The 26,430-nt window shown below is 42.9% G+C and overlaps 1 protein-coding gene across 2 annotated transcripts in view; it reads left to right on the top strand.

The window, feature by feature from the left end:
• Positions 1-26,430, top strand: part of HLCS (holocarboxylase synthetase) — a 177,689-nt gene that overhangs the window by 24,441 nt on the left and 126,818 nt on the right. For both annotated transcript variants that reach the window (XM_057696870.1, XM_057696871.1), the window contains exon 6: positions 24,410-24,681. In XM_057696870.1, coding sequence (XP_057552853.1) covers positions 24,410-24,681 — 272 coding nt within the window. The remainder of the gene's footprint in view (positions 1-24,409; positions 24,682-26,430) is intronic.

The raw sequence follows: 26,430 nt of genomic DNA, 5'->3' as shown, positions 1-26,430 counted from the left end.
GGGCCTTAGCAATGGAGAGGAAAGAGTGACCTGCTCTCGTGTTATTCTCCTGTGAGCGGCGGTTTGGAAGTCTAGGCTTTTCCTGTGTCTTCTTTAGGATGGGCATAACCTGAAATGCCTAAGGCTTTGTATTGTGTATTGTGTATATAACAGTATATAGTAGATGCTTCATATCTTTGTCCTTCTGGTTCTTTGAACTCTTTGGGGGTGGGAGGATACATTTTCTCCTATTGATTGATAACCCCTATTCACAAATCACGGGAGGGAGTGCAAAGCTTGAACAATATTAAAGCGAATATTTGTTCTACATACACATACACAAACACTCCACACAGACCCTAAGCCAACCAAGCCCTTTATTATATAGTAACTTCAGAAAAGAATAATTTTGAGAAATGTTCACGTCTCATTTCGGGTCCTCCGCTTTGGTCTGGTCGATCCTGGGTGTCTATCCTGTGGACTCCTTTCCCCCCCCACCTGCTTCTCTCTGAATTCCGCTTTACTTCGGGAGCCCAAGGAGCTGAGTGTGTGAGTGAGCGTATGATTTTTACATGTGTATCCTCACTTCTTAGAAGTCCAGCTCTGTCTTGCCCTCCTAGAAGACCCTGAACCTGCTGTAGACGTAAATGCAAGAATTCAGGGTTTTAAAGTATATTTTCTTGGAATACAAGTTCTCTGAAGGATTATTGTGCAGATGAATGTGAAGGTGGCCACTCACCGACTGCGATGGTCTTTCCGGAGGCAGCCAGGCGAGTCCTCCAGCTCCTCTTCTGTTGCTGAAGTGGACACATTTCAGAACACCTTCTAGTCATTGTGTGGGTGGCTCAATTTCCTTTCTGAGCCTTCTTAATAGACCTCATTGCTCCCCATGGAATTAAGTTACAGGGAGAGGATGCTGGCATCGGTTACACCCGGCCCATCCTTAGGTTTCTCACCGGCCCTTTGGATTAGAGGCCTGTGCTGGCTGTCGTGGCTTCCTGCTTCCTGTAAAATACTCTCTGCTGTTGGGAATCAGATCTCTCACCACATGATGTCGCTGCTGAGCCGCGCTGCCTGGTGAGCAGGCGTCCTAGAGCTATGAAGCAGTTCTTCAGAGATCTGCTTTTTTTTCCCTCTCTACAGCAGTTTTGCATAGTATAATTCAGTAGTTTTCCATTATATTGGTGGCACTTTCTTTTGGGCCTGTAGAAATTATTTCAAAGTCACAGTTAATAATACTCATCTTTCATTAAACATTTACTGTGTACCAGGTACTATTATAGGATGGACTGTGAAAGAACAAAATAAACACACTAGTTATCTAAATAGTTTTACTGCGTACCAGCTGTGTTTATACAGTTTGGTGCCTGGACACGCGCACTGTATAACAAATAGCACAGAAGATTTATGAGGCACCTATGTGCTTCCATGTTACAGTGATAGAAATGGAAAAAAATACCACGTGATCCACGTAGGAAAAAACACTCACCCGCAGCACCACCGACCCTTGGCATTTGCTGGAGGTGTGTTTCTGAGACCTCCATGGACACCCAGACACCACAGGAGTATGTGATTTCCGGTATAAAATCCAGTCACGTATGACGTCATGAGTGTCACCATGCATGACAGCACAGGGAAGCACAGCTCCGCTGAGGTGCAGGCTCTGGGTGGCCCAGCTGGACTTCTTACCCTGGTCTTCCCATTTAATCAGATCTCCCAGGGGCAGGATTGAAATCCAGGCCTCCTGCAAAATGACAATATGTTGTAAACCATGAAACACATAAGCACGTGTACACCACGTGCATATGTCCATCGAAAAAAAGACTGGAAGGAAATATAGTATATATGGGGATATAGTTCTGGGTGGTGGACTTAATGGTGATTTATTAAATTTTAGAAAACTTCTTTATATTTTCCAAATATTCTATTATGAACATGTATTATTTTTATAATGAGCAAAACCAGTTATTAGAAGTTAAAAAAAATTACTGTATGTCACTGGCCTTTGAAAACAACTCATAAATGGTCAAACCTTGAATGTTATATCTGTATAGATATTTTATTTAATATTTTAAAAGGGTTGGCTTTGTTAGTAAATGACTTTACCCTGGCTACGACTCTGAGGTTTAATTTTAAACCCTCAGGCTGGCGTGTGTATGTCTCAGGGCCTCAGCTGTCCATTCGCTCCCACGGCTGGAAGGTGCTACTGGTGGTCATTCCTAATTTGTGTCTCCACCCCTGCTTGGACGTAGCGCTTTCTTTTTTAAAATTAATTAATTAATTAATTAATTAATCGGTTGCATTGGGTCTTGATTGCTCTTTGTTGTTGTGCGTGGGCTTCTCATCGTGGTGGCTGCTCTTGTTGCAGAGCACACAGGCTCTAGGCACGAGGGCTTCAGTAGTTGTGGCATGTGGGCTCAGTAGTTGCAGCGCACGGGCTCAGTTGCTCTGCGGCATGTGGGATCTTCCTGGAGCAGGGCTTGAACCCGTGTCCCCTGCAATAGCAGGCGGATTCTTAACCACTGCGCCACCAGGGAAGCCCAGCAGTTTCTTGACTATGAAGCTATTTTGAACCATTTCTCAAAGGGGACCACACATCTCAAAGGAGACCACATACCGACATCTATGTGGTGAGCGCTTTCAAACAGATACAACTTCCTTTCTGAAGGTGTAGCTAGAGACAGAGACTCAAGAGCCACACGGAGGCCCCAGGGTCTGTGGTGCGGGATTGCTGGGCGGCCACCACACCCTCCCACCACTGGTGGTGACCGGAAGTTAGCAAGGACACCCCTTCCCTGTGGGGGACACCAACGTGTTTATGAGTGACGCTGATTTTATCGAAAAGCCACAGTTCTTTCCCTGGCAGAACCTAAAGTCCAGTTGGTCCAGAAACTCACCCTCTCCAGGCTCTATTGCTATTTTTATCTCTGCCAGGGAGACAGCAGAAAGAAGGAGGGTGTGCATTGGAGTCACAGGTTTGTGCCGAGAGGGGCAGCTGGTTGATCTGGACAGGCTGGGACAGAGCTGAGGCCCTGCGCCACCCCACCCACTGCCAGTGGGTCCCTTTCCACCCACCCCTGGATGAAGAGAGGAGGAAGAGGAGAAGGAGAGAGCGCGGGAGGAGGGTGGGACTGCACAGCCCTCTACAGAGGTCGGCAGCCGGGGAGGACTTGGCCTGTCCTCTTCTCCCGGGACAGCTCTGCTCGGGTCTGGGGAGCACAGGGTTCTTTCTGAAACAATAAAGCTGGGATTCTTTTGGGTGCTCGTAGCTAGTGGCATGCAGGCGACCTGAGCATCAGAAGCAGGCAGGACACTGGCAGGAATCCTGCCAGAGGGTGTGTGGTTCCTTTGCCTCGGGGTCAAGATGGAACCGTAGCAAGAAGTGACAACTGGGCTTGTTATTAAAGGCAGTGGGCCAAAGTCACCATGTTGTGTTTGTAATTGTGGAGGTGTGGAGTTGTGGGGTGGGTCGTGTGGGCTTAAAACCAAAAGCTAGTGTAACATTTCATTTTGATCCAAGCCCAGATTATTTGTTGTGAACTTTTTCCCTCCTCCTGCCCCAAACAGATATTGTTGATAAGGATAGTTGTGTTACTTGTCAAAAAAGCCTGTATTGTCCCTTCCACCTAGGGAATGACTTTTTCAATGCTGGTTGCTTTATGAAGAAACTTAGACTAAGTCATGCCACATGGTACTTACCCCTTCTTCTCTAGCTGACCACTTCATTTATCAAACACCTGAGCACCTCCCAAGTGTGAGGCATTCCTTGAGAAGTTTCTGGAAAGCAGGAGACGATTTCTTATCTTGCTCCGTCCTTTACAGTTAACCCAGGGCCTTCCCAGGTATCAGGATCTCATCTGAGTGTCAAGTGGCCCCACCAGTCGGAGGAGGGCAGGGAGGGGTCCTTGCCCCTCAGAGGAGCACACGGGATTGTGGAGCAGTGAGGGGTCTTGTGTATTTCTCTGAGTTAATTAGACTTCTCCAATTAAGGGAAAGAAACCTTTGCTTTCCATTTGTTTTAAGCATAGTTATTTGGCACGGAACCCTCCTTCCCTCCATCTTTAATCCTAGTTCTGAATGTACAGTGAGAGGGAGACTTCTAGTGTTCCTCTTAAAATACAGCTTAAAAAACAATTTTTAGAGATCCAAATTAGAGAGAAACTCAGAATTCCAGGTGCACCCTGAATAGCTTTTGACATGTGGCTGACGCGGTGTCGTGGCGGCTGTTTTACAATACGGCACCAGCTAAAGAGCAGCTGGCAGATTAAAGCAAATGTTTAAAAGCTTTTACAGCTATGAAGGTTTTTAAGGGTCTTTCATATACCTCTCTCTCTCTCCTTTCTTTCTTCCTTTGCCCTTCACCTAAACTAGAATTTTTTTGTTCATTTTAGTCGACTTCCTATTATCTAACACAATACCTACGGCAAAGGTGACATGATGAGTTTGACGTTGAAATGCAAAAGAAATAATACTTGGGATGTTTTTCTTAGCTGCCTTCATGTTATTCCATTTTTTTTGGGGGGGGGGGGAGAAGCTTTTCAGCTACTGTATGTGCTGTATTTTTACTTGAATCTTGTTTTTACAAGCAAGTTTCAAAGTGACTCTGGGGTGTATACTTCTGGCTACAGTCAAGGCAGAGATTGATAACGCACCGTGGGAAATGCAGACAGACACAGCTTTGGTGGCTCTCTGCTTTTAATTGGTGTTGTCACAGTTTGAGTTTTCTCTGTGGTGCCGTCTTGCTGGCTGACCCGGGGAAGAGATAGTGGGTCGGGGGGAGCATCTTCTCCGCACTTTCCTTCTGGGGAGAGCGAGTGCCCTGTTGAGAGAGGGTGGTTTTATTTCCTCAGAACTATTTATATCCGCTGCTTTATGCAGTCACAGATTTGTGGATGGGAAACAGGCTCTTTTGGAATAAAAAATCCTCCCGGACCAAATGCTTTTTGTCTCCTACACCAGCTCTCTAATAGCTGCCATGTGTGAGCGGGTAAGGATCATGGAGTTACCTCCTGGGGAAGTCGATTGAAGCTGTCTCTAGGAAGGCTTGCCACACTCTTAAGAACAGATTTTGGTCTCCCAAGTCTAAAAATACATCCCAGGGAATAAGCCCACCCTGGTACCTGGTTAGGGGGCACCATCAAAGGGCCCCTTGTGATCAGGTGTGGAGCCGAAGCCAGGATTGAGGTGGGCGCAGCGGCGAGGAGGCCCGTGGCCACAGCAGAGCCATCGGAGTGTGGCTCTCCCGGCTGCCGAGCTGCCAGTCAGCGCGGGAATGTGGGGTCTGAGACCCGAATCCTGTTTGATAGATGTTCTAGTTCAGTTTTCCAGGATATGAATTACAGCCTGGGAACACATTTTATTTCCATTCATGCTGCTAATCTGAGAATGTTGCTCTGAGCATTGTGCTGTCTTGAGAAAATGTTTATAGTGTTTCAGGGTTTCAAAACTGGAAGACAGTTTGTGGACCCGAATGGTGTATAATCCTCTGTTTCCCCTGCCTGAGCGGGAAAGGTAGTGACAACCCGGGTTCAGGGTGGTGGTGTTGTGTCGGATCTCAGCAGGGAGGCTGGGTCAGTACAGGGAGGCATTTCTTTGGCTTCCCTGTGAAAGCTCGGCCAAGGTTAGTCTGTCTGTCCATATGTCAGTCTCTTTCTCTTGGAGATAAGAAGAGAATGCTGATCGTTTTCTTGGCTGTGGTCCTGTTTCAGCCCCACAGTGGCTACCTATGAGTAGGTGCATCTTTCCAGGCACTTCTGTGCCACCCACAGCTTTCCAGGTCCTGCATGTTTCTAAGAAATTCAGTTCTGCGTGATCCCTCTGCTTGCTTTGTGAGTATTTTTCTTTCTTAAAATGTTTTCAGGCTTTGGTTTAGTAACATAATTAGTGGAAGAAATATTGGCACGTGGACTATAATTTTGTTCTTATTAGTTGTTGGAGATACTCTCCCTCAGAAATCAAACCGCATTAGATCAACTGAGGAACATGGCTTAAATGAAAATAATTTAGAGTCTTTAGAATATTTGTTTTAATTGATATTTTTTAATGGCATTTGAGTCTTCCACTAAAACTTTAAAATAAAATGCTGTAAGATTGCTGGATTGGGACCTTCCTTGCAGAGAGGTTGTTTCCCCATGTATCCCCGAGGATGAGAGACTTCGGTTGTAATACACAGATGTTTCTGCTAAAAATGAAATGTACTTTCCCACTGACACATGGAGATTTACAGCATCATTTTGTTGTGTCTCCTGTGTGTATGTCCAACTGTGGAGAGAGGGGTTATGGGCAAAGAGAAGGACTGCGTTAGTGAGCTCCGGCGCCTCCAAGATTTAAAGGCAGATTCCCAGTAGAATCTCTTTCAAAGGAGGGGTGCCACCCACTGTCACCAGTCAGCAGGACCCCCTGGTTCTGAATGGACACATTAGTCTGTATCACTAGCTACCAGTCTTACCTGAGCCCTAACCTGTAACAACTGTTAGTTTAAACCTACTTGCCTTCTGTAGGCAAAGCAGAAGTTTGAAAAATTAATATTAAAAGTGAATTTTCTTCTAAGAATACTTGTAAAGGTTTGCTTTTTCTTTGCCGTAGGAAAGTATTTGACAAATTGTTTTCTTGTCTTTGAGGAAAAATGAATCCTACACACAGCAGTTTTGAGGGAGTAACTGAATAATGGCACCACTAATTCCCCTTCCTGTTTTTAATCTCAGTAAATAAGGAAATAGATCTTTTAAAAGAAATCATCACATTGTGGTTGCATAAATTTCAAAATGATGGTTCATTTTGGGGGTGGGGGAGTGGGGAATGTCCAGACTCCCTGTGCCTAGAATTGCCTATATTATTACTCTAGGTTGTTGCCTTCCGGAGGCAACTTTGAGATATGTGATGATTTAAGTTTTTCTGTGGCTTTTCAGCCCATAAAATGCTTTAAAGGTCAAAGGTCTGTACTTCTGAAGAGTCACCTCTTTGCGAGTGTTTTCCCTCCGTGGTGATGGGATTAAGTCTGGTGTCTAAGATTGGCCCAGTGAGTTTGTCACAGAAGATGGCTTTTTAAAGGACACTGAATTCTCATTACCAAACCCCCTCTAGTCTGTCTGGGGAGGGCCGATGAGATGACCTTTAACATCCCTGCTAGGGCTCCGTAGTGTTTATGTTGGTCCCAGCAAAGTAATTGGATGTGAAGATTTTTTTTTAAACTTTTAAAGCAGTTCCTTTGAATGCATTCTTTTGTAAGAATTTGTGCTTATCAGCATTTCATTTTTACAGTGGAACAATCTGAAGTCATTGATAGATACTTTTTCACAGTTAATGTAAGCATAATGAAAGAATGTTTTGCTTTCTGCTTTATTTTATTTCTGGCTCTTTCTCAAATTAATTGTCCTGTTAGTTGAAGAATTAACAATGCAATATATAGGAACCTCAAATTTACAAACAAGTTATGTTTTCAAAGTTTGTGTGCTAAATTGGCTGTTTTCAAAACATGGTCCCCATTACTTATGTCAGTTTGGTTTTCTTACCAGTTCATATATATCCTCATACTCCATAATGCAGTGGAATGCCATCTTGTGGTACTGTTTCTGCCAGATTCTGGCTTGGTGGCGCATGAATGCAGTGGGGACACACTAAACATCTCTTTCTACTTCTCCAGTGTTCAGACATGAAATAAAGCCATGTTAGACACCTAGTAATATGGTGGTGCATATATATATATATCCTTATAGAGAATTAATGAATTTGCACTGGTAGGTTAATAGTTTTCTTATATTTAAGAAAACGTTTTTTCTTTCATAGCAGCCGTTGAAGCGGCACATAAGTAAAAAGAAATGTTTCATAGAAAATTTCAAATATACAACAGAAGTAAACAAAATAATGTAATGAACCCCATATGTATTCATCACTCTGCTTCACAGTTTTCCATTCTGGCCAATCTCATTTTTTCTGTTCCTACCCACTCCCCCTTCTGTATTATTTTGAAGCAAATCCCAGATCAGATCTCTCATCTGTAAATATTTCAGTATGTGCCTCTAAAAGATAAGAACTCTGTTTAAAAACACAAGCAGTGCAATTTCACTGTCACACCTAAAATAAAACAATTCCTTTATATAATCTCTTACCCAGTCAGTGAGCAGTTACTAAACAGACTTATTTAAAGATGGGTTATATTATCCATGCATTGCGTATAAGCATGTTGGTCTTTTTATAAAACAAATGCAAGAAGGAAGCAACTAGATATAAATTGTTGTAACTTTTTTTGGGGAAGTGATCTGTAAAGTTGATTTCTGTATGTTTTGAATGCCGTACTTTAGGTGCTGTTCTGAAAATAGTGGCAAGTAACCATTTGTAGTAACATGCAAAACAGCCCTGCACATTGAGATATGGGAGTTTGTTGCCCTTTCAGAACTAAACATAAGTTTCTCGCCCTGTCTTTTCTGTGAAGTCCAGGTTTCTTTAGCAGGGACGGTATTGATTTTTGCTCGTATGCTTTCGGTTCGGGTTGATGTTTAGCCTTTGACCCAGCCACTTTCTTACAATAAACAGTTTGTTGATGAGAGCAGCTGCCCAGCAGATTGTTTCCAGATTGTTCTCTCATGGCTGAGGACGGAGTGCACCTTACGAAGAAGTCAGCTTGAGGCTTGTGGCTTCTACTTCCTATGGCTGTATGCCTTTGAAGCCGATTGTCAGCGTCTGAATATTCTTCTATTTTTATCCAGTGAAGGGGTGTGAATCTGTGGCACTGGAAATCAGGCTTCGCTTACTATCTTGACTATTTTATGCCCTGAATGAATGATAGCATCTTCTAGAAGTTTCTGCCATATGATCAATTTCTGCTATTACAGTAGGAATTCCCAGCATTGGGTACGTGGAAATTAGTGTACTGGGTGCTGCTATGTAGGGAAATAGACAGAACATGTTTTATTTTGTGTAGGAATCCATGCTCCTTGACTATTTAAAGGTTTTCTACATAATTAAGGAATGCGGTAACTTTCAAACCGAGGTAAGTATTATCTACCTCATTATCTTGCCCTTTTAAAGTAAATTTTCATATTTATCCTACTTTCAAAAGACAGTACTCCTTTTTGTTGTTGTGTTGTTGTTATTGTTAATGCAAGTGGCAGGTACTCCAATGACTTGGCAATTTATGTGACTCAAAGGTGCACCTTAGTTTGGATTTTTGCTTCCTCCCTATTCACTGCCCAGTTGTTACCCAGAACAGCCTATCTGCTTGCAGCAACCTTCATTAAGGCAAGGTCGGAACTTTTGGCATCGGAGCCAACACTTTTTACTAAACTGGCCACCAGGGGCTGCTGTCAGAATGGTGCGGCTGAGCTCACCTCCCTAGAGGCAAGTTTACTTTTTCTACAACCAGTAAATTTTGTTAAGCTACCAATCCTGGTTTCAAAACTCAGGTCTCACTACACAGCCTCCAGTCACCAAGCATGCTTATGGCTGTATCCCTTCCAGCCAGCTATTACGTAGAACCTGGACCCAATTCAAGACCTAAGATTAAGACTTGTGTGTTTTTCATTCAGTGCCAATAAGCTGTTATTAATACACTGATTCCACGTATACTGAAAAGCTTCATGAAACGCACTGGGGTTTGTGCTCAGGAAAGAACATCCTGCATTTTGACTGTTCAAGATCTGGGCCTTCGGAGGCCCGGCCTGTGACAATCAAAATCGGGTTTCTCAGGGAGGTGTTCTTGCCTGAAGTGACCTTAGCAACCCAGCCCTAGTGCAGACAGCATGAAGGGTTGTGCCGCTGCAACTAAGATGTGAATGCTAGAAGGTATTCTTAGTGGTTGTTTGGTTTTTCTTTTCTTTTTTTAAACAAAGGCTGTATCTTTGACGATTCCAGGATTAACAGCAGAACAAAAATATGCAGTGTATGTTGGAGCTGGCAGAGGCCTTAGAGAGAGCTTCTGGAGCAAATCCCTTCGTTGCTACTCAACTTTTTATTAAAAAAATTTTTTTCATCTAAGAAAGGGTGAAGAATAGTACACAACCCCCATGTAGCCTTCACCTGGTTTCACCACTGGTTAACATTTTGCCACAATTTGATAATAGGGTTTTTATCAAAAGATGTGTATGTTACTGCCTTTAAGTAAAACACAAAGCACAGAACTTATTGTGAGTTATTTACGAGAGTATGAGGCTGCCACGTTTTTGTTTCTAGGAGTTGGCAAAAGAGTGGCACTAGTTTCCACTTGGCCCTGGGCTGTTTTTCGTAAAACCAGTAGCCTGCTTATTTGTAATGGTTCTGGATAGGTGGTCGTCATCCTACTGAGCTGTGGACACATTCCATATTCACACGGGCCAGCATGTATAAAATTCTTAGACTATATCTTAAAAGTCCTAAATTATAGAACATAAAACACCTGAAGAGCAACATGCTATGAGGACAACTAGTTGATATTTTATGCCCAAAAAAAGGAATTCTACCAACCCTGATCTAGGAAAATTCCACTGATGACCATGTTATGTATATAGGATTTACAATTTTTCTTTCAGTTTTCCAACCCTGATTGCTTACTTTTATATGACGGTTAAAAAAAATTTTTTTTTTTTTGGTAAAGCAGTGTGCAGATGCTGTTGTATTCTGTGAATATCTGTCTACCCCATTAAACTGTAATACAAGATCATTTGAAGGCAAGGACCATATGTTGTTAATCTTTGTATCCCTTTCCCAATATTTCAACTATAGTGGGCATTTAGTAACTGTTTTGTTTGAAAACTTAAAAAACGTTTTGGCGTTTCCCACTAAAGTATTGTGAAACGCTTCCTCCATTCCGGAGTCTGGGAGACCTGAGGGGCCTCGGTGGACAGGCCAGCAGCATATACAGCCCACCGGGCTCGGATTGGCTGCCCAGTCCAATCTAGCTGTCACCCTTTATCCAGGTATATCGGGGGTTCTGTAAACATCATGTTAAACAGTTTCAAAGAATCAGCTGTTGATGTACCCTGACAAGATGGAGCTTCATAAAAAAGATGGAATAGTTTTTATCTGTTATTAACGCGCTGGACCATCAACTGCTCCTTGCCACCAACTAGTAGGACTTTCTAAAACGCGGACTCCAGACCATCTCCTTGGAAGGCATGCTTGCCGATCTGCCTTCTCCTTGCAGGGCAGGAGAAGGGGACGCCTTCGCCTGTCTGGAGTAGCGGAAAGCTCTCAGTCTTCTCTGAATCCTCCTCATACTGGTCACCTCATGATGGTAACATGTATATCTTAATTCTGGAATCCTAGAGACGATGTTATAGTTTTAACTGAGCATTTTAGCATTTGGGACGAAGCACCGAATCTTGAATGTTAAAGCTGAAAGGGGGAAGTTGCAAGGAACAAGCAGGGCCTCCCAGCCAATCGGGAGCAGGGCTGTTGACCAGATTCTGTGCTGGGGTCCCCTGCCCCCAGGCACAGCGCTCCAGAGAGGTCAAGGCCAGGCTGCGGATGACGGGCAGGTAGTTGAAGATGGGTGGGGCCTTGTGAGGACTCAAAGTCAGCCAGGGGCCTAACACTTCGGGCGAGCTGCTCCCTCAGCATGGCGGCGGTAGGGACGGCCCCATCTGTGCGTGCGTATGCGTGCGTACGTGCGTACGTGTGTGTGCCTGCGTCTTGCGTGCCTGCGTGCGTGTGCGCCAGCCAGGACGTTCCGCCTCAGGCCGAGGCGGGCCGCGCCGCCCCACCGGCGTTCTCGCTCGCGCCCAGGGCGCGCCACCCGGAGCTGTCTTGGCCTCGCAGCCTACGCTCGTCGCTTCGTCAGGAGCCTGTTTGTGTTGGCCTCGGACAAATGGCGGGCGTTTTACACGGGCAGGCTTAATGAAGGCCCTGGAGACTTCTACGGATGTTGAACCCAAACCCACGGGCCCCGTCGGTGGAAGTTAGCGCCTCTCGAGCAGGAGCGGTGGTTGAGCTCCGACCCGGAACGCCTCCTTTCTTTTAGTGCCGCCCGTGGCCCCCTTTTGGTCTCTGCACTTGCAGAATAGATTTCACCTCTAAAATGAGCCCGTTTGGCCCAGCGGAGGTGTGATGCCTGTAAAACCAGCCTTGTTAGAAATGACTTATTCATTACCTCTGTTTTACGGGTCCACCCCTGCCTTTTGTGGTCTTCGCTAGTTGGCAGGTAACAAAAAAGGCAGTAAATCCGTGGCCTTTCAGAGCCTGAGCCTGAGCGAAACCTTGACATAATAAAAGGAATACAGTTTAACAGACATTTATTGAGTGCCTACTGTGTCCCAGGCATTGGTGACCGGACGTGGCTGTGACAAGTTTAGCTCGGGAGGAACTCCCATTCCTGGGGTTTCGATATTGGATGCCATGTGTCCTGAATCCTTAGGAGTGGCGGAATTACCGTTTCAGGTGTGGACCGATCACTCTGAAAGATGAGGCTGTGTGGAAGTTCATCTCATTGCCGGGCGGAGGTTGTGCCCTGTGGCAGGGGCGTGAGCGGCAGTCACATCAGAGTGGGACTCCTCCCCCTCTCCTCACCACCTGGGTCCTCTCTCAGCAGTTGTGTTGGCCACTGTCCAGTTTACTCTGTCCCCTTGTTCTCTGCCCCTTCCCAGGATCTGGTTGCCTTGGCAGGAGGTGAGAGAGGTGGAGGGATTTCCTCTTTGCTTGCAGCCCCTGTGGGTGGCTTTGTCCTCTTGCTCCTCTGGGCCTGTCGCTGGTCCAGGTGTTTCCCCATCCTTGCTCTTTAATTCTCTTTTTTGTACTTTTTTTTTTTAATTTATTTTTTCCTTTTATTTATTTATTATTTTTTTTGAGGTACACCAAGTTCAGTCATCTGTATTTATACACACATCCCCATATTCCCTCCCTCCCTCGACTCCCCCCCACCCTCCCTGTCCCAGTGCTCTAAGGCATCATCCATCCCCTTTGTTATACAGCAACTTCCCACTAGCTATTTTACAGTTGGTAGTATATATGTGTCTGTGCTACTCTCTAACTTCGTCTCAGCTTCCCCTTCACCCCCCCGCCCCCCCAAACCTCGAGTTCTCCAGTCCATTCTCTGCATCTGCGTCCTTGTTCTTGTCTTGTCACTGAATTCATCAGTACCATTTTCAGATTCTCTTAACTGGGCCCACAGTTCCTTAAGTAGCCCTTCCATTGAACTCTTGAACATGCCATCTTTTTCTGGCTGAAACCAGAGAGACGTGAACGGTAATCCACTTGAATGGTAAAAATTTGTTTCTTTGTGAAAAATGTCCTTGTCTGGGCTTGCCTGAGTAGACACAGTTGACAGTAGACCCACGCTTCAGATTCGTTTCTCTTACCAAATCTAATCTTTGCCCATTACTCCTCTTCCTCCCACCCCACCCTAGCCTCAAGCCGCATGAATCTATTTTATCACTATTTCATAGTTGCATATTATATATTGAGTTTCTATTTTTCTTTGTGATGCCTTAGGCAGTAAACAGGCCTTTCCTATGTTGCTTCATTTTGGGTTAGCTCCTCTTGCTGAGGACTGTGGGATAGGAACTAGAGCAAAGATTTGGGAGCCAGACAGATTTGGTTTTGTGGGTTCAAATTCCAGCTCTGCGACTTACTGCCTGTGTGGTTTGGGCATTATTAATGCTTTTTGAGGTTCCATTTCTTCTGTAGATGGTGATAATAGTGCTGTGGTATTGCTGGGTGAGGGTTGGGGTCCTGGCCTAAAGCACGAGTGCTCCGCATGGAGTGGGTGTGCAGTAAAGAGACATTGCCAGCCATTTGTCCATTTAGGTGGAAAGTCACTTGAGAAAAGACGTGTTGTGAGAAGTCACTTCAGTGGCTTCCCTTGGTAAGGCAAGGAGGAACCCTGATAAAAGCTCTCTGGTTGCTGTCCCTCCACTTCCCCTGCGTATGCAGGGTCGAGGGCAGTGGACTAATTGCAGAGAGGACAGGGAGCTTCTGGGGAAAAAAGCAGCTTGAGATCTTGGCATCGCGCCCCGCCCCCCTTTTTAAATTGTGGTAAAATTTAGCATAAAGTTTGTTATTTTAACCATTTTTAAAATAAATTTAATTATTTATTGGCTGTGGTGGGTCTTCGTTGCTGCGCTGGGGCTTTCTCTAATTGTGGTGAGCAGGGGCTACTCAGTGCGGTGGCATCTCTTGTGTCGGAGCACAGGCTTCTAGACGCACTGGCTTCAGGAGTTGTGGCACACGGGCTTAGTTGCTCCATGGCGTGTGGGATCTTACCGGACCGAGGCTCGAACCCATGTCCCCTGCATTGGCAGGCGGATTCTTAACCACTGCACCACCAGGGAAGCCCCTTTAAGCATTTTTAAGTGTACAATTCAGTGGCATTAATTTCATTCACAGTGTTGTGCAACCACCCCACTCTCTATTTCCCAAACTTTTTCATCACCCCAAACAGAAACCCAGTAATCAATAACTTCTCATTTTTCTCTCCCCTCAGCTCCTGGTAACCTCTATTCTACTTTCTGTTTCTATGAATTTACTTATTGTAGGTATTTCATGTGGAATTATACAATATGTGTCCTTTTGTGTCTGGCTTCTTTCATTTAGCATAATGTGTTTAAGGTTCATTTATGCCATAGCATGTATCAGAAGTTTATTTCTTTTTATGCTTGAATAATATTCCATTGTGTATAAACACCACACTTTGTTTAACCATTCATCTGTCGACTGTCATGCTTATTCCCAGCTTTTGGCTATTGTGAACAATGTTGCTCTGAGCATTGGTGTTCAAGTATCTGTTTGAGTTCCTGCTCTCAGCTCCTTTGGGTATATACCTGGGAATTTCTGGGTTACGTTAATTCTCTGTTTAACTTTTTGAGGAACTGCCAAATTGGACGCCTTGTATTTTGAGTCAGCGTCACCATACTCACTCTGATGAATTAATATGTACCTAACTGGAAAAAAGCATCATCAGGGGCCCCCGGGGAGATCTTGCTGGCTTGGTGCTGGACTTGATACCAGGGCCAAGATGAGTGGTCTCAATTCCTGATGCCTAGGAGCAGAAGAGGTGGTGCACACGAGTGCAGCTGGAGAGTGTGTCCCCATATAATGAGGGTAGTGCTACTTGGCCCAGTTACTGCCACGTGGGAAAGAGTTACCATTTCTTCAAAAGAAGTAAGATGTGAAATGTCCTGAGTTTTAAGTGTTGGCAATGAGTTGAAAATGGGTGGGCCAAGTAAAACATTTCTGGGTTCACTTTGGCCCTTGGGTATCTGTTGGTGACAGCTGACTTGAAGGATGTTTGTGGGGATGGACTGCTTTTAGCAGTGTGTCACTGAAGCTAGAAGTCCCTCCAGTTCCATTCATTCTGGGGTGAGCGTGCTTGGGATCAGTGGCTGAGGATATTGGGGAAGCCAGAAGGCAGTGGTCTGGGGAAGCCAGAAGGCAGTGGTCTTGGGAATCCAAGCTGGGTTGTAGTACCATCCAAAGAGGTATCTGGACAAGTTAGGCAAAGGTCGATCAGATGGCAGTGGGTCTACTGGAACTGAGAGAAGCTCCTGCATGGAGGACCAGTTACATAAGGAGGAACACATACATTTCAGACCCTGCATGGGGCTTTGCTCTGCTTGGTTCTGGTGCTCAGCATAAAAAGTTCACCCTGAAGGTTGCCATGTGAACAGTCCCTGCCTTGAGTGAGGTCAGGACCGTGAGGGATCTTAATTCCCTGACCAGGGATCGAATGCTTGTCCCCTGCATTGGGAGCGGAGTCTTAACCACTGCACTGCCAGGGAAGTCCCAAGAGTGTCATGTTTTGATTGTAAAGATCTGCTGTGCTGTGTGCCTTCATCACTGAGTGAATGTGAAATTGGCTGTGAATATTTTGTTTGTAAAATACCAGTAGTAAGAATTGGGTTTTGGTTTTTTCGTTTTTGTTTTTGTTTTGTTTTTGGTCTAAATTTTCACATAAATTCTTCTACTCCTGTTTCCTCTCATATTTACTTGAGAATGAAAACAACCATAAAAAGAGGTCGTAGTCTGTCTTTGTAGATTGATTTTCTGACTTACCCCCTTGTAAACTTATAATGTTGCCTAGCAACTTATAATGTTATGACTAAAGCATGACTAATCTGATTATTTACAGTGAGGCAAATGTGTCTCTCAGATAGAAAACCTTTAAAGGTTGAGATCAATTATTTGGTGTTTCTTGAGAAAAGGAGCACCAAAACACAGAGTTGGTAATAAATGTTTTGTATCCAGTGCTGAATCAGAGGTGTGGCTATGTTTCACCCATTGAATCTTGTTAGGTGGATAAAATTTAGCAGATAAGACAAATGATGGGGTGGAATGGCTCTAATGTGACTGGACATAGCATACTGTACATCTCTGATCTTAGTTTCACTCCCTGTAGCAGATGTTACAACATGTTAACTAACCATGGAGTTGCCACTTGTGTGTATTTGCACTGAATGTAAACTTAAGCATTCCTTTCTTCAGAAGTAGGGACACTGGTGTTCTTTTTGGACATTAATGAATATAGAATCTCATGGACTTATTGTTTAGTGTTGCACGAGACTTGCTATTTGCTTTAAAAAGTCAACTTTGCGTATGACATATTCAAGAAAAATGCACTTATTTATGTGTATGTTTTGATAAACATATATGTTGGCGTAACCATCATTGCAATCAAGATAGAGAACATTTCTAGAATCCCACAAAATTCTCTTATTCTGTCACATCCCACTCTCCCACCCTATGCTTGTCCTTGGGCAGTCACTGATCTGCTTTCTATCATTATAGACTAGATTGGTCTTTCCCAGAACGTCACGTAAATTGAATCACATAATACACACTCTTCTGTCTTTTTAAAAATGTAGATCACAGATTTATTTTTTTTATTTTATTCTATTCTATTCATTTTATTTTATTTTATTTGGCTGTGTTGGGTCTATGTTGCTGCACACGGGTTTTCTCTAGTTGCTGTGAGCAGGGGCTACTCTTCATTGTGGTGCATGGGCTCCTCATTGAGGTGGCTTCTCTTGTTGCAGAGCGTGGGCTCTAGGCGCATGGGCTTCAGTAGTTGTGGCACACGGGCTCAATAGTTGTGGCCCACAGGCTCTAGAGCACAGCCTCAATAGTTGTGGCACACAGGCTTAGTTGCTCTGCAGCATATGGTATCTTACTGGGGCAGGGCTTGAACCCGTGGTACCCTGCATTGGCAGGCAGATTCTTTTTTTTATTAAGGTCTTTATTGGAGTATAATTGCTTTACACTCTTGTACCAGCTTTTGAGGTACGCCAAAGTGAATCAGCTGTATTTATACATATATCCCCATATCCCCTCCCTCCCACAACTCCCTCCCATCCTCCCTGTCTTGGTCCTCTAAGACATCACCCATCATCGAGTTGATCTCCCTTTGTGATATAGCAACTTGCCACTAGCTATCTATTTTACAGTTGGTAGAGTAAATAAGTCTATGCTACTCTCTCACTTCGTCCAGCTTCCCCTTCACCCCCCGCCCCCCCAACCCTGTGTCCTCCAGTCCATTCTCTGCATCTGCATCCTTATTCTTGCCCTGTCACTGGGTTCATCAGTACCATTTTTTTTTTTTTTTTAGATTCCGTATATATGAGTTAGCATACATTATTTGTTTTTCTCTTTCTGGCTTATTTCACTGTATGACAGACTCTAGGTCTATCCACCTCATTACATATAGCTCCATTTCAAAAAAAAAAAAAGAAACACATATAGCTCCATTTCATTCCTTTTTATGGCTGAGTAATATTCCATTGTATATATGTGCCACATCTTCTTTATCCATTCATCTGTTGATGGGCATTTAGGTTGCTTCCATGTCCTGCTATTGTAAATAGTGCTGCAATGAACATTATGCCACATGTTTCTTTTTGGATTATGGTTTTCTCTGGGTATATGCCCAGTAGTGGGATTACTGGGTCATATGGTAGTTCTATTTTTAGTTTTTTTAAGGAACCTCCAAACTGTTTTCCATAGTGGCTGTACCAACTTACATTCCCACCAACAGTGCAGGAGAGTTCCCTTTTCTCCACACCCTCTCCAACATTTGTTGTTTTTAGATTTTTTGATGATGGCCATTCTGACAGGTGAATTCTTAACTGCTGTGGCACCAGGGAAGTCCCTTAATGCTTTTTAGTGTGTAGGTCAAAGGTTGCTGAAGGGTTGATTTTTTTTTTTTTTTTTTGGGGGGGGGGGTTTGACTTCATCAAGGATTTGGCCTAACAACAACAATAATAATTTAATTTTTTAAATTTTTATTTATTTAAAGATTAAAAATAATTAATTAGCCTTATGTTTTTGAGATTGATTCATTTTGTTGCACATATGAGTAGTTCATTCCTTTTTTTTTATTACTGAGTGGTATTCCATTGTATAGATATGCTGTAACTTATTTATCTATTCTCCTGTTAGTGGACATTGGGTTGTTTGCATTTTTTGGATGTTATGAGTAAAGTTTCTGTGACTATTTGTGTTTAAGTCTTTGTGTGGCTGTGTGTTTTCATTTGTCTTGGTTAGATTCGTAGGAAGAGAATTTCTGGGTCATATGGCAAGTGTATGTTTAATTTGATAAGAAACTGGCAAATGTTTCCCAAAATTGTTGTACCATTTTATGTTCTCACCAGTAATGTGTGAGAGCTCGAGTTACTTCACATCTTTGTCAACACTAGATATTGTCAGGATTAAAAAATTTAACCATTCTAATGGGTGTATAGTGGTATCTCATTGCAGTTTTCATTTGTATTTCCTTGGTGACAAATGATGCGCAGCACTTTCCATGTGCTTACTGGCTATCTGATGTTTTCTTTTGGGTAATGTCTGTTCATATCTTTTTACTGATGTTCTAAGTTGAATTGTTTTCTTATAATTATGCTTTAGGAGTTTTTTTTTGTCACTGTCGATACAAGACCTTCGTCAGATATGTGTATTAAGAATAGTCTCTCAATTTGTCTTTTCATTTTTCTTTTTTTTTTTTTTATAAATTTATTTATTTATTGGCTGTGCTGGGTCTTTGTTGCTGCACACGGGCTTTCTCTAGTTGCTGCGAGCGGGGGCTACTCTTCATTGTGGTGTGCAGGCTCCTCATTGTAGTGGCTTCTCTTGTTGTGGAGCATGGGCCCTAGGCATGTGGGCTTCAGTAGTTGTGGCACATGGGCTCAGTAGTTGTGGCTCACAGGCTCTAGAGCACAGGCTCAATAGTTGTGGCTCACGGGCTTAGTTGCTCTGTGGCATGTGGAATCTTCCCAGGGCAGGGCTCGAACCTGTGTCCCCTGCATTGGCAGGCAGATTCTTTACCACTGTGCCACCTAGGAAGTCCCATGTCTTTTCATTTTTCTTAACATTAACCTTTGAAGAGCAACAGTTACTAGAGTTCTTAATTTTTGTGAAGTCCAGTTTATCATTTTTTTCTTTGATGGTTCATGCTTCTTTTTTCTGAGAAAAGATTTACCTATCCTAAGATCAGAAAGTTTTTCTTCTGTATATTATTTTAGAAGCTCTATAGTTTTACATTTAGATTTATGATTCATCTCAAGTTAATTTTAGTATATTGGTAGAAGTATGGGTCAAGGGTTTTTGTGGCGTTTTTGTTTTTGTTTTTTGGCATATGGATGTCCCATTGTTTCAGCACCGTGTATTGAAAATATGATTCTTTTTCAGGTGAATTACCTTGTTGAAAATCAGTTGAACCTATATGTGTGGCCCTATTTCTGGACTCTATTCTTTTTTTTAAAATTAATTAATTAATTAATTTTATTGGCTGTGTTGGGTCTTCGTTGCTGCACACGGGCTTTCTCTAGTTGTGGCGAGTAGAGGCTACTCTGCCTTGTGGTGCGCGGCCTTCTCATTGCGGTGGCCTCTCTTGTTGCAGAGCACAGGCTCCAGGCACGTGAACTTCAGTAGTTGCGGCACATGGGCTCAATAGTTGTGGCATGTGGGCTTAGTTGCTCCACGGCATGTGGCATCTTCCTGGAGCAGGGCTCGAACCCATGTCCCCTGCATTGGCAGGTGGATTCTTACCCACTGCACCACCTAGGAAGTCCTGGACTCTATTCTGTTTTCAGTAATATATGTCTGTCTGTAAGCCAATACCATGCTGTCTTGATTACTGCAGCTTTATAATAAGTCTTGAACTCAGGTAATGTAAGTCTTCCAACTTTTTTTCTTCCCAAAATTGTTTTGGTCATTCTAGGCCTATTCTACTTCTGTATAATTTTTAGAAGTAGCTTTTCAGTTTCTACAAAAGAAAGCTTGCTAGGATTTTGACTGGGATTGCATGTAATCCATAGATCAATTTGGAGAATTGACTTCTTAATAATATTGAGTGTTCTGATCCATGAACATGGTATATCTCATCAGTTATTTAGGACTTCTTTAATTTTCAATTCAGTAGTGTTTTGAGTTTTCAGTGTACAGATCTGGCACATATTTTCCTTAATTTATTCCTAAATGTTTAAGATGTATTGATACCATTGAAAATGGTATTTTAAAAAAAATTCAGACTCCAGATATTCATGGCTTGAAATAAACCCAGTTTTTGTATATTGGCCTTGTATTTTGCAACCTTGCTAAAAGCTCACTTACTAGTTCTAGTACTTTTTTTGGTGGATTCCTTGGGGTATTCATGTTGTGTGCAATAATGTCCCAATAAGAAACAAAGGCACATTCACCTTCCTTGAGAATAGCTAGTGTTTCCCTAGTGCTGTGGCTGATTCAAAGGGGCCAGCATTTATGTGACTATAAAACGTTGTTTTTGGTTCCACCTAAATTGTACTTAATTAGCCTGAAATCTTAGAGAAAGGTAAATACTAAATTCTTGAAGTTCAAATGTTAAAAAAATAGCATTAATTGGAAGGTTTTAATGAATTTCATTGGAGTGGAATTTGATAGCAGTTGTTTTATCAGGACTGATTTGAGTTTAACAGCTTCATATTTCTTTTGATGCTTATGTATCCATTTCAAGGCCATCTCTTAGCGTTGCCTCTTCTGGGATCTCTCTCTTGGTATACCTATTTATGTCTCTTACTTGTGAGATTTTTTTGGTAAGGAGTTTAACATGCACTTGTATGATGAATGCTTATTAATCCTGCAGCATTTGCCAGACTTGGGAGCCAAACAGAAACATGCAATAGCTGTCTTACATTCTAGCAAGACAGTCGGACATTGAGTAAATGGTTATACATACTATGGAATTACAATTTGAAAGTGATGTAAAGTCACTAAGTTTATGAAAGAAAGTCCTAACCTAGACTGGGACAGGCTGTGGGTCAGAAAGATCTTCCCTAAAGCAGTGACATTTTTGCATGCTCTGGTAGTTGTGTTTAAAGAGTTAGGTAGATTTGGGGGTAGAGGGTTGGTAATATTAATACTTATGTCAGCCCATTTGCATTGATATATATGACCCACACTTTTTCCTTCAGTAGCGTTTCTACACTGCCTTCGTGGTCATTGCTAGAGTTAAACCAAGAATCATGAATTAATTTCTTTTCCTTATATGTTAGCAGCTGCTTCTGCAGCTCTTAAGTCATCACTGTAACAAGTCCATTTGAGAGGACATATCAGGCAAATTTGCATCAAACAGATTGTAATTTTCATAATTCTTGTGACTAGAATTTTATTCTCCTGTCCAGGGCTAGTGGGAATTGGGGGACCCTAAATACTACCCATCTGTATTCCGTTTTACTTCATGGCTTAAAGTTGCATTTGACTATATAAATATTTAGGAGAATTATAGTTGGGATACAGTTATATTTCTCAGGAGTTTCCACACCTCATTTTAGATTCTCTTTTTTCTGAGTAACTTACTTGGCTCTGATTAAGTCCTGAAACATTATATGAAAGAAGAGTCAGGGAAAGAACAAACAAACCCTCATGCACCTTGCTTACATCAATTTTAATTTATTTTGCATATTTGTGCATCTCTAAGTGTTGCTTTCAAAAACAAACTATTTATTAGATGAATGATGTATAGATGCCCAGTCATATGATTCGCTCTGGAGGAGATTCCCTGCCTTATTCCTGTTCTGAAAGTTCCACTAGGTGCTAGCTATTTCTTCTTGGTTTCATCTTGATTTTTATTGACTTTGAATGGGGATTCATATTGCCTACACCTGCTGAATAACTGTTTAAGTCTCTGCTTGAGTTAATGAAAACTGAAGTTAGTTAAGAAGTGTTTATTATTCAGATTATTTTGCCTCTCTATTTTTGTGATTTAACCTATTTGCTGATGTATCTCTAGCCTGTGCAGTGCCCTTGTGACATCCAGATGTTCTGGGGAATGTGATGAAGGAAATTCATACTTGTTCACTTTATGCTTTAAGGGCGTTGACTAAAGTTTAAAGAGCAGAGTTGGTGATAACTAATGGCCAGGTTTGAGGTTTGGGGGTGTCTTAGTCAATATAGGCTGCTAAAACAGAGTAGCGTAGAACGGGCTACTTACAAACAACAGACATTTATTTCTCACACTTCCGGCGTCTGGAATTCTGAGGTCAGCATGCCAGCATGGTTGTTTTGGTGAGGGCCCTCTCCCAGGTTACAGACAGACATCTTTTTGCTCTGTCCTCACTTGGCGGAGAGGATGAGGGATCTTTCTGGGACTGCTTTTAAAAAGGTGCTGTCCCATTCGTGAGGGCTTTGCCCTCATGACATAATCACCCAAGGTCCCACCTCCAAATACCATCACCTTGGGGATTAATTAGGATTTCAACATGAATTTTGGGGGGATGCACACATTCAGTACATAATGGGGGGGTGCTTTTGTAATTTATTCATTTTCTCTTCTTCCTCCAGTAGAGTATGTATTAAAGAATTAATGGTGAACAGGAAATATCCCATTTAGAATTTTTCTTAATTCTTTGTGCAAAGATGGGAAGTTCCTGCTGTAACTCCTGGTGGCTCACTTCAGCTTGACCTCTTCCAACTTTTGTGGTGCAGGATCACCCCTGTGCTCCCACATAGCATGTAGCTGAGCCTGGCTGCACAAAACCAGAAAATCATGCCGACTGCTCACTCTGAATTCAGAATCACTAACCTTACCCGAACCTCGGGAATGCTTCCAGTTGCACGTTCCTTTGTTTTCCCACTCTCCCTTCTCAAAACTCCAACACCTCCTTCCTCCTTTTCACTCTTAGCTGAGGCTCTTTCCTGTTTATAGAGAAAATAGAAGGAATCAGAAGATGATATCACCAGCGCCCAGCACCAGGACTCCCACCTGTGGGTGGCTTTGGAGCAGGGTGGGGGCAGTGTAGATCAGTTCCCAGGGCTGTCCTGGATGGCTGTGTGGCCAGCAAGGGGCTAGGGAGGGCTGCGTGTGATCCTGTAGGGAAGTTGGGCTGGTGTCCCCAGAGCGCGTGTGAGTCCTGCCCATCCCGATGGAAAAGCAACTCTGCTTGCTTGCTTGCTTGCTTGCTGTGTTGGGTCTTTGTTGCAGGCTTTACTGGGAGCTACTCTTCGTTGCGGTGCATGGGCTTCTCATTTCAGTGGCTTCTCTTGTTGCGGAGCTTGGGCTTCAGTAGTTATAGCATGCAGGCCCAGTAGTTGTGGCTGTGGGCTTGATTGCTCCACGGCATGTGGGATTTTCCTGCACCAGGGGTCAAACCCAGGTCCCCTGCACTGGCAGGTGGATTCTTAACCACTGTGCCACTAGGGAAGTCGCAGACCCCTGATGTTAACAGAAGGACTCATCTCCTCTTCGGAAGTCCCTGGCATTTGCACAGAGATGGCCCAGGAGTCCGGATCAGCATTTACTGTGACTGACAGATTTTAATATGTTTTGTGCTGGCCTCTCAGGATGCTGACTCCCCCAAGTCCCTGATGCTCCACCCCAGGGGGAGGCCCCTGGGTCTTCCAGCGTCCAAGAGGAAGTTACAGCCTCTTGGGAGGTAGGATAGAGAGCTCTGTACTAGGTTAGGTAATATCTCCCGTAGTTCTGCCCTCCCCTCCTTGGACCTGTATTTGGGGCAAAGAGAAAGCATCTTTGGGTACCCCGTTACTTTCACTGTTGGTGACCCGTCAGTGGCTGGTGGTGATCAACTTGTTTACATGAGGAGGTCCTTTAGAGACTGAGAGCAAATGCTCTAGTATCTTAGTACTTTGTCTTCTGTGACTTTTCACCTAGGTTTTTATTTCCCCAGATGAGATAATGAATTTCCTTGAGGGTGGAAGTATAAAGTTATAAATTTTTTGTCAAATTCATACAGAACTAGAGAATCATTAAAGAACTCTAGAACTGGAGAGGACTTTTGAAAATTTAGGATATAGTGTAGGATAGAAATGTAGTTATTTTCCTGGATCTTGGTTTCTGAATCATTTATTTTTATAATATAAGTATACTTACTGTACTTATTGTCTATTGTATAATAGTTTATATGTTCAGAATATGTTAATCTAGCTTTTATTGGTCACAAATTAGGAAGTTCTTATATTACCAAAATGGCATTTTAAGGAAAAGCCACCGTCATCTAACATAATGCCAAATTACGACCTTTCCATTTCTTTCTTTATGACACAGGAAATCCGGGATCCTCTTATGCAGTGGCTGGGGAAGCATGTGGATCCTGAAGGAGTAATAAAATCTAACAAGCTCTCCCTGAAATTCGTTTCATCCTACGCACCTGAAATGGAAATCACCCCATCTGCCGTACCTGTGGTGACCGACATGGAGGCCTTCTCATCAGAACATTTTAACTTCGAGATCTACCTACAAAATTTGCAGACAAAGAAACTTGGAAAAATAATTCTGTTTGCTGAAGTGACACCCACCACAATGAATATTCTGGACGGGTAAGTTCTGGCCAGGCTGGCTTCTGTACCTGCTTGGAGGAATCCAGTTGTGTTGATTGTTCTCTTTAACCAGTGCTGGATGAGAGGGATAGAGATTTAGAACAATAACTCATCATAATAAAGCGCTGGCAGGGTGAGAGTACCCGTCCTAGAGGCGTTAACATATAGGAAGATTAAAATTCTTTGGTCAGAGATCTGTGTTTTAAAGAATGGGGAGTTTTGTGCCTTGTGACTCTTCCTTTAATCTGGCCTTTCAGAGTGTCCTTGGGAAAAAGAAAGGTAAGAAAAAAGATGTGTAAGAGGTGGCACAATTGTTCATGTTACTGCTTTTTACATTTATGTTGCTATAACCAGTGTTAAGGTATTATAACCAGTTTAGGATGTTTTGCAGGGGCATTAGGATAGCAAATTTGAAGACATGTAAGTTGTGTTAAGTTGAAATAAATTGGAGCCTAGTGCCTTGAAAACCTGTTTTGGTATGTTCTTATCCAATGCAGTTTTAAAGCACTCTGTAATCCCATTTGGATGTTCGAAATTTTACTCTTATTCCAAGTTTTCCTTTTTATTTGTGGACTTTGATTAAAGGTTTAAAAATGGAAAACAGGTGAAAGGGATTTTTAAGCCCCATTAGTCAGTATTAATTAATACTCTGATGTTGAGATAGTTTAAAAAGTAGGGTTATAGAGGGAGTAAATAAGAAAAGCATCTTCCTTCAACACAGGACTAAAATTTAAGGAATGTAAGGGTAGGTGCGCCCCACAGCAAACAAAAACAAAAACAAACAAACCTGGATTCACAGTTTCCAGGCACTTTCACCTGTGGGGCTGCACGATTAGACACGTAACCCAGCATATGGGATGAATTGAAGTATTTTGGCATTTCTTCTTAATGGTAAATTTCTGGAATTTGCTAGTATGTATGTTGATATGAGGTGATGAGATAATCTTAGGGTTTCCTGACTCTCATGCCCAGTCATCAGTACGGGGGAATCAGCAGCGTGAGGGGCGCAGCGCGAAGGGGGTGTGAGCAATGGTAACCAGCAACACTTGCTTCCCGAGTTGTTTTGTCATAGGTACTTTTTTGGTTTTTTTGTTTGTTTTCAGTGTTCTCATCCTCTTCTGCCTCCACTTCCCTCCCCCTGCCAATCCCTCAGATCCCTGTAGACAAGAAAAAGCCTGTATTTGTATGCAGCAATTATTACTTGCTTGTACAAACTCTGTAATAATCTCTGTGTTACTCCAGTGAATTGTGTTATGGAAATCATATTTTCCAAATAAAAAATCAGATACAAGATTTAACAGAAGATTTGGGGAGGTGAAATTCAGATAGAAAAACATTTGCACTTCCAGACCATTTCTGTTGTTTTTGTGGACAACAGTGAAGAATATGTTGTGTGGGGGCAATCTTGAAACATTGAGATTATGGTTACCGAGTCGGGCAGTGTATTAGCAGGAGGGCTGTGAGTGCCTTGCTAGGGTGGGCAGACCGAGGCTCCTGTGTAACCAGATGGTTGGGTTTCCTGATACCCTGGTGAGCCAGTGTCTTAGGATGGAAGATAAATGCCCAGTCAATACGCTGCTTTATTTCCCTTGATTATCTGTAAGTTCATTATGGGTATTGAACTTTTTTTAAAAAATAAAAATTCCCTCTTAAGCAACTCTGTAAAAGTGTGCTGCTGAGCTTGATGGTAGTGGAGTCGGAACCTTCTCTACGGTTAGAAGTTATTTTTACAAAAGAGAAAGACATTTC

The sequence above is a fragment of the Hippopotamus amphibius genome, chromosome 10, assembly GCF_030028045.1.
Source record: "Hippopotamus amphibius kiboko isolate mHipAmp2 chromosome 10, mHipAmp2.hap2, whole genome shotgun sequence".
NCBI lineage: Eukaryota > Metazoa > Chordata > Mammalia > Artiodactyla > Hippopotamidae > Hippopotamus > Hippopotamus amphibius.
Note: the sequence above shows the minus strand (reverse complement) of the source record. Positions and strands in the feature narration are given on the sequence as shown.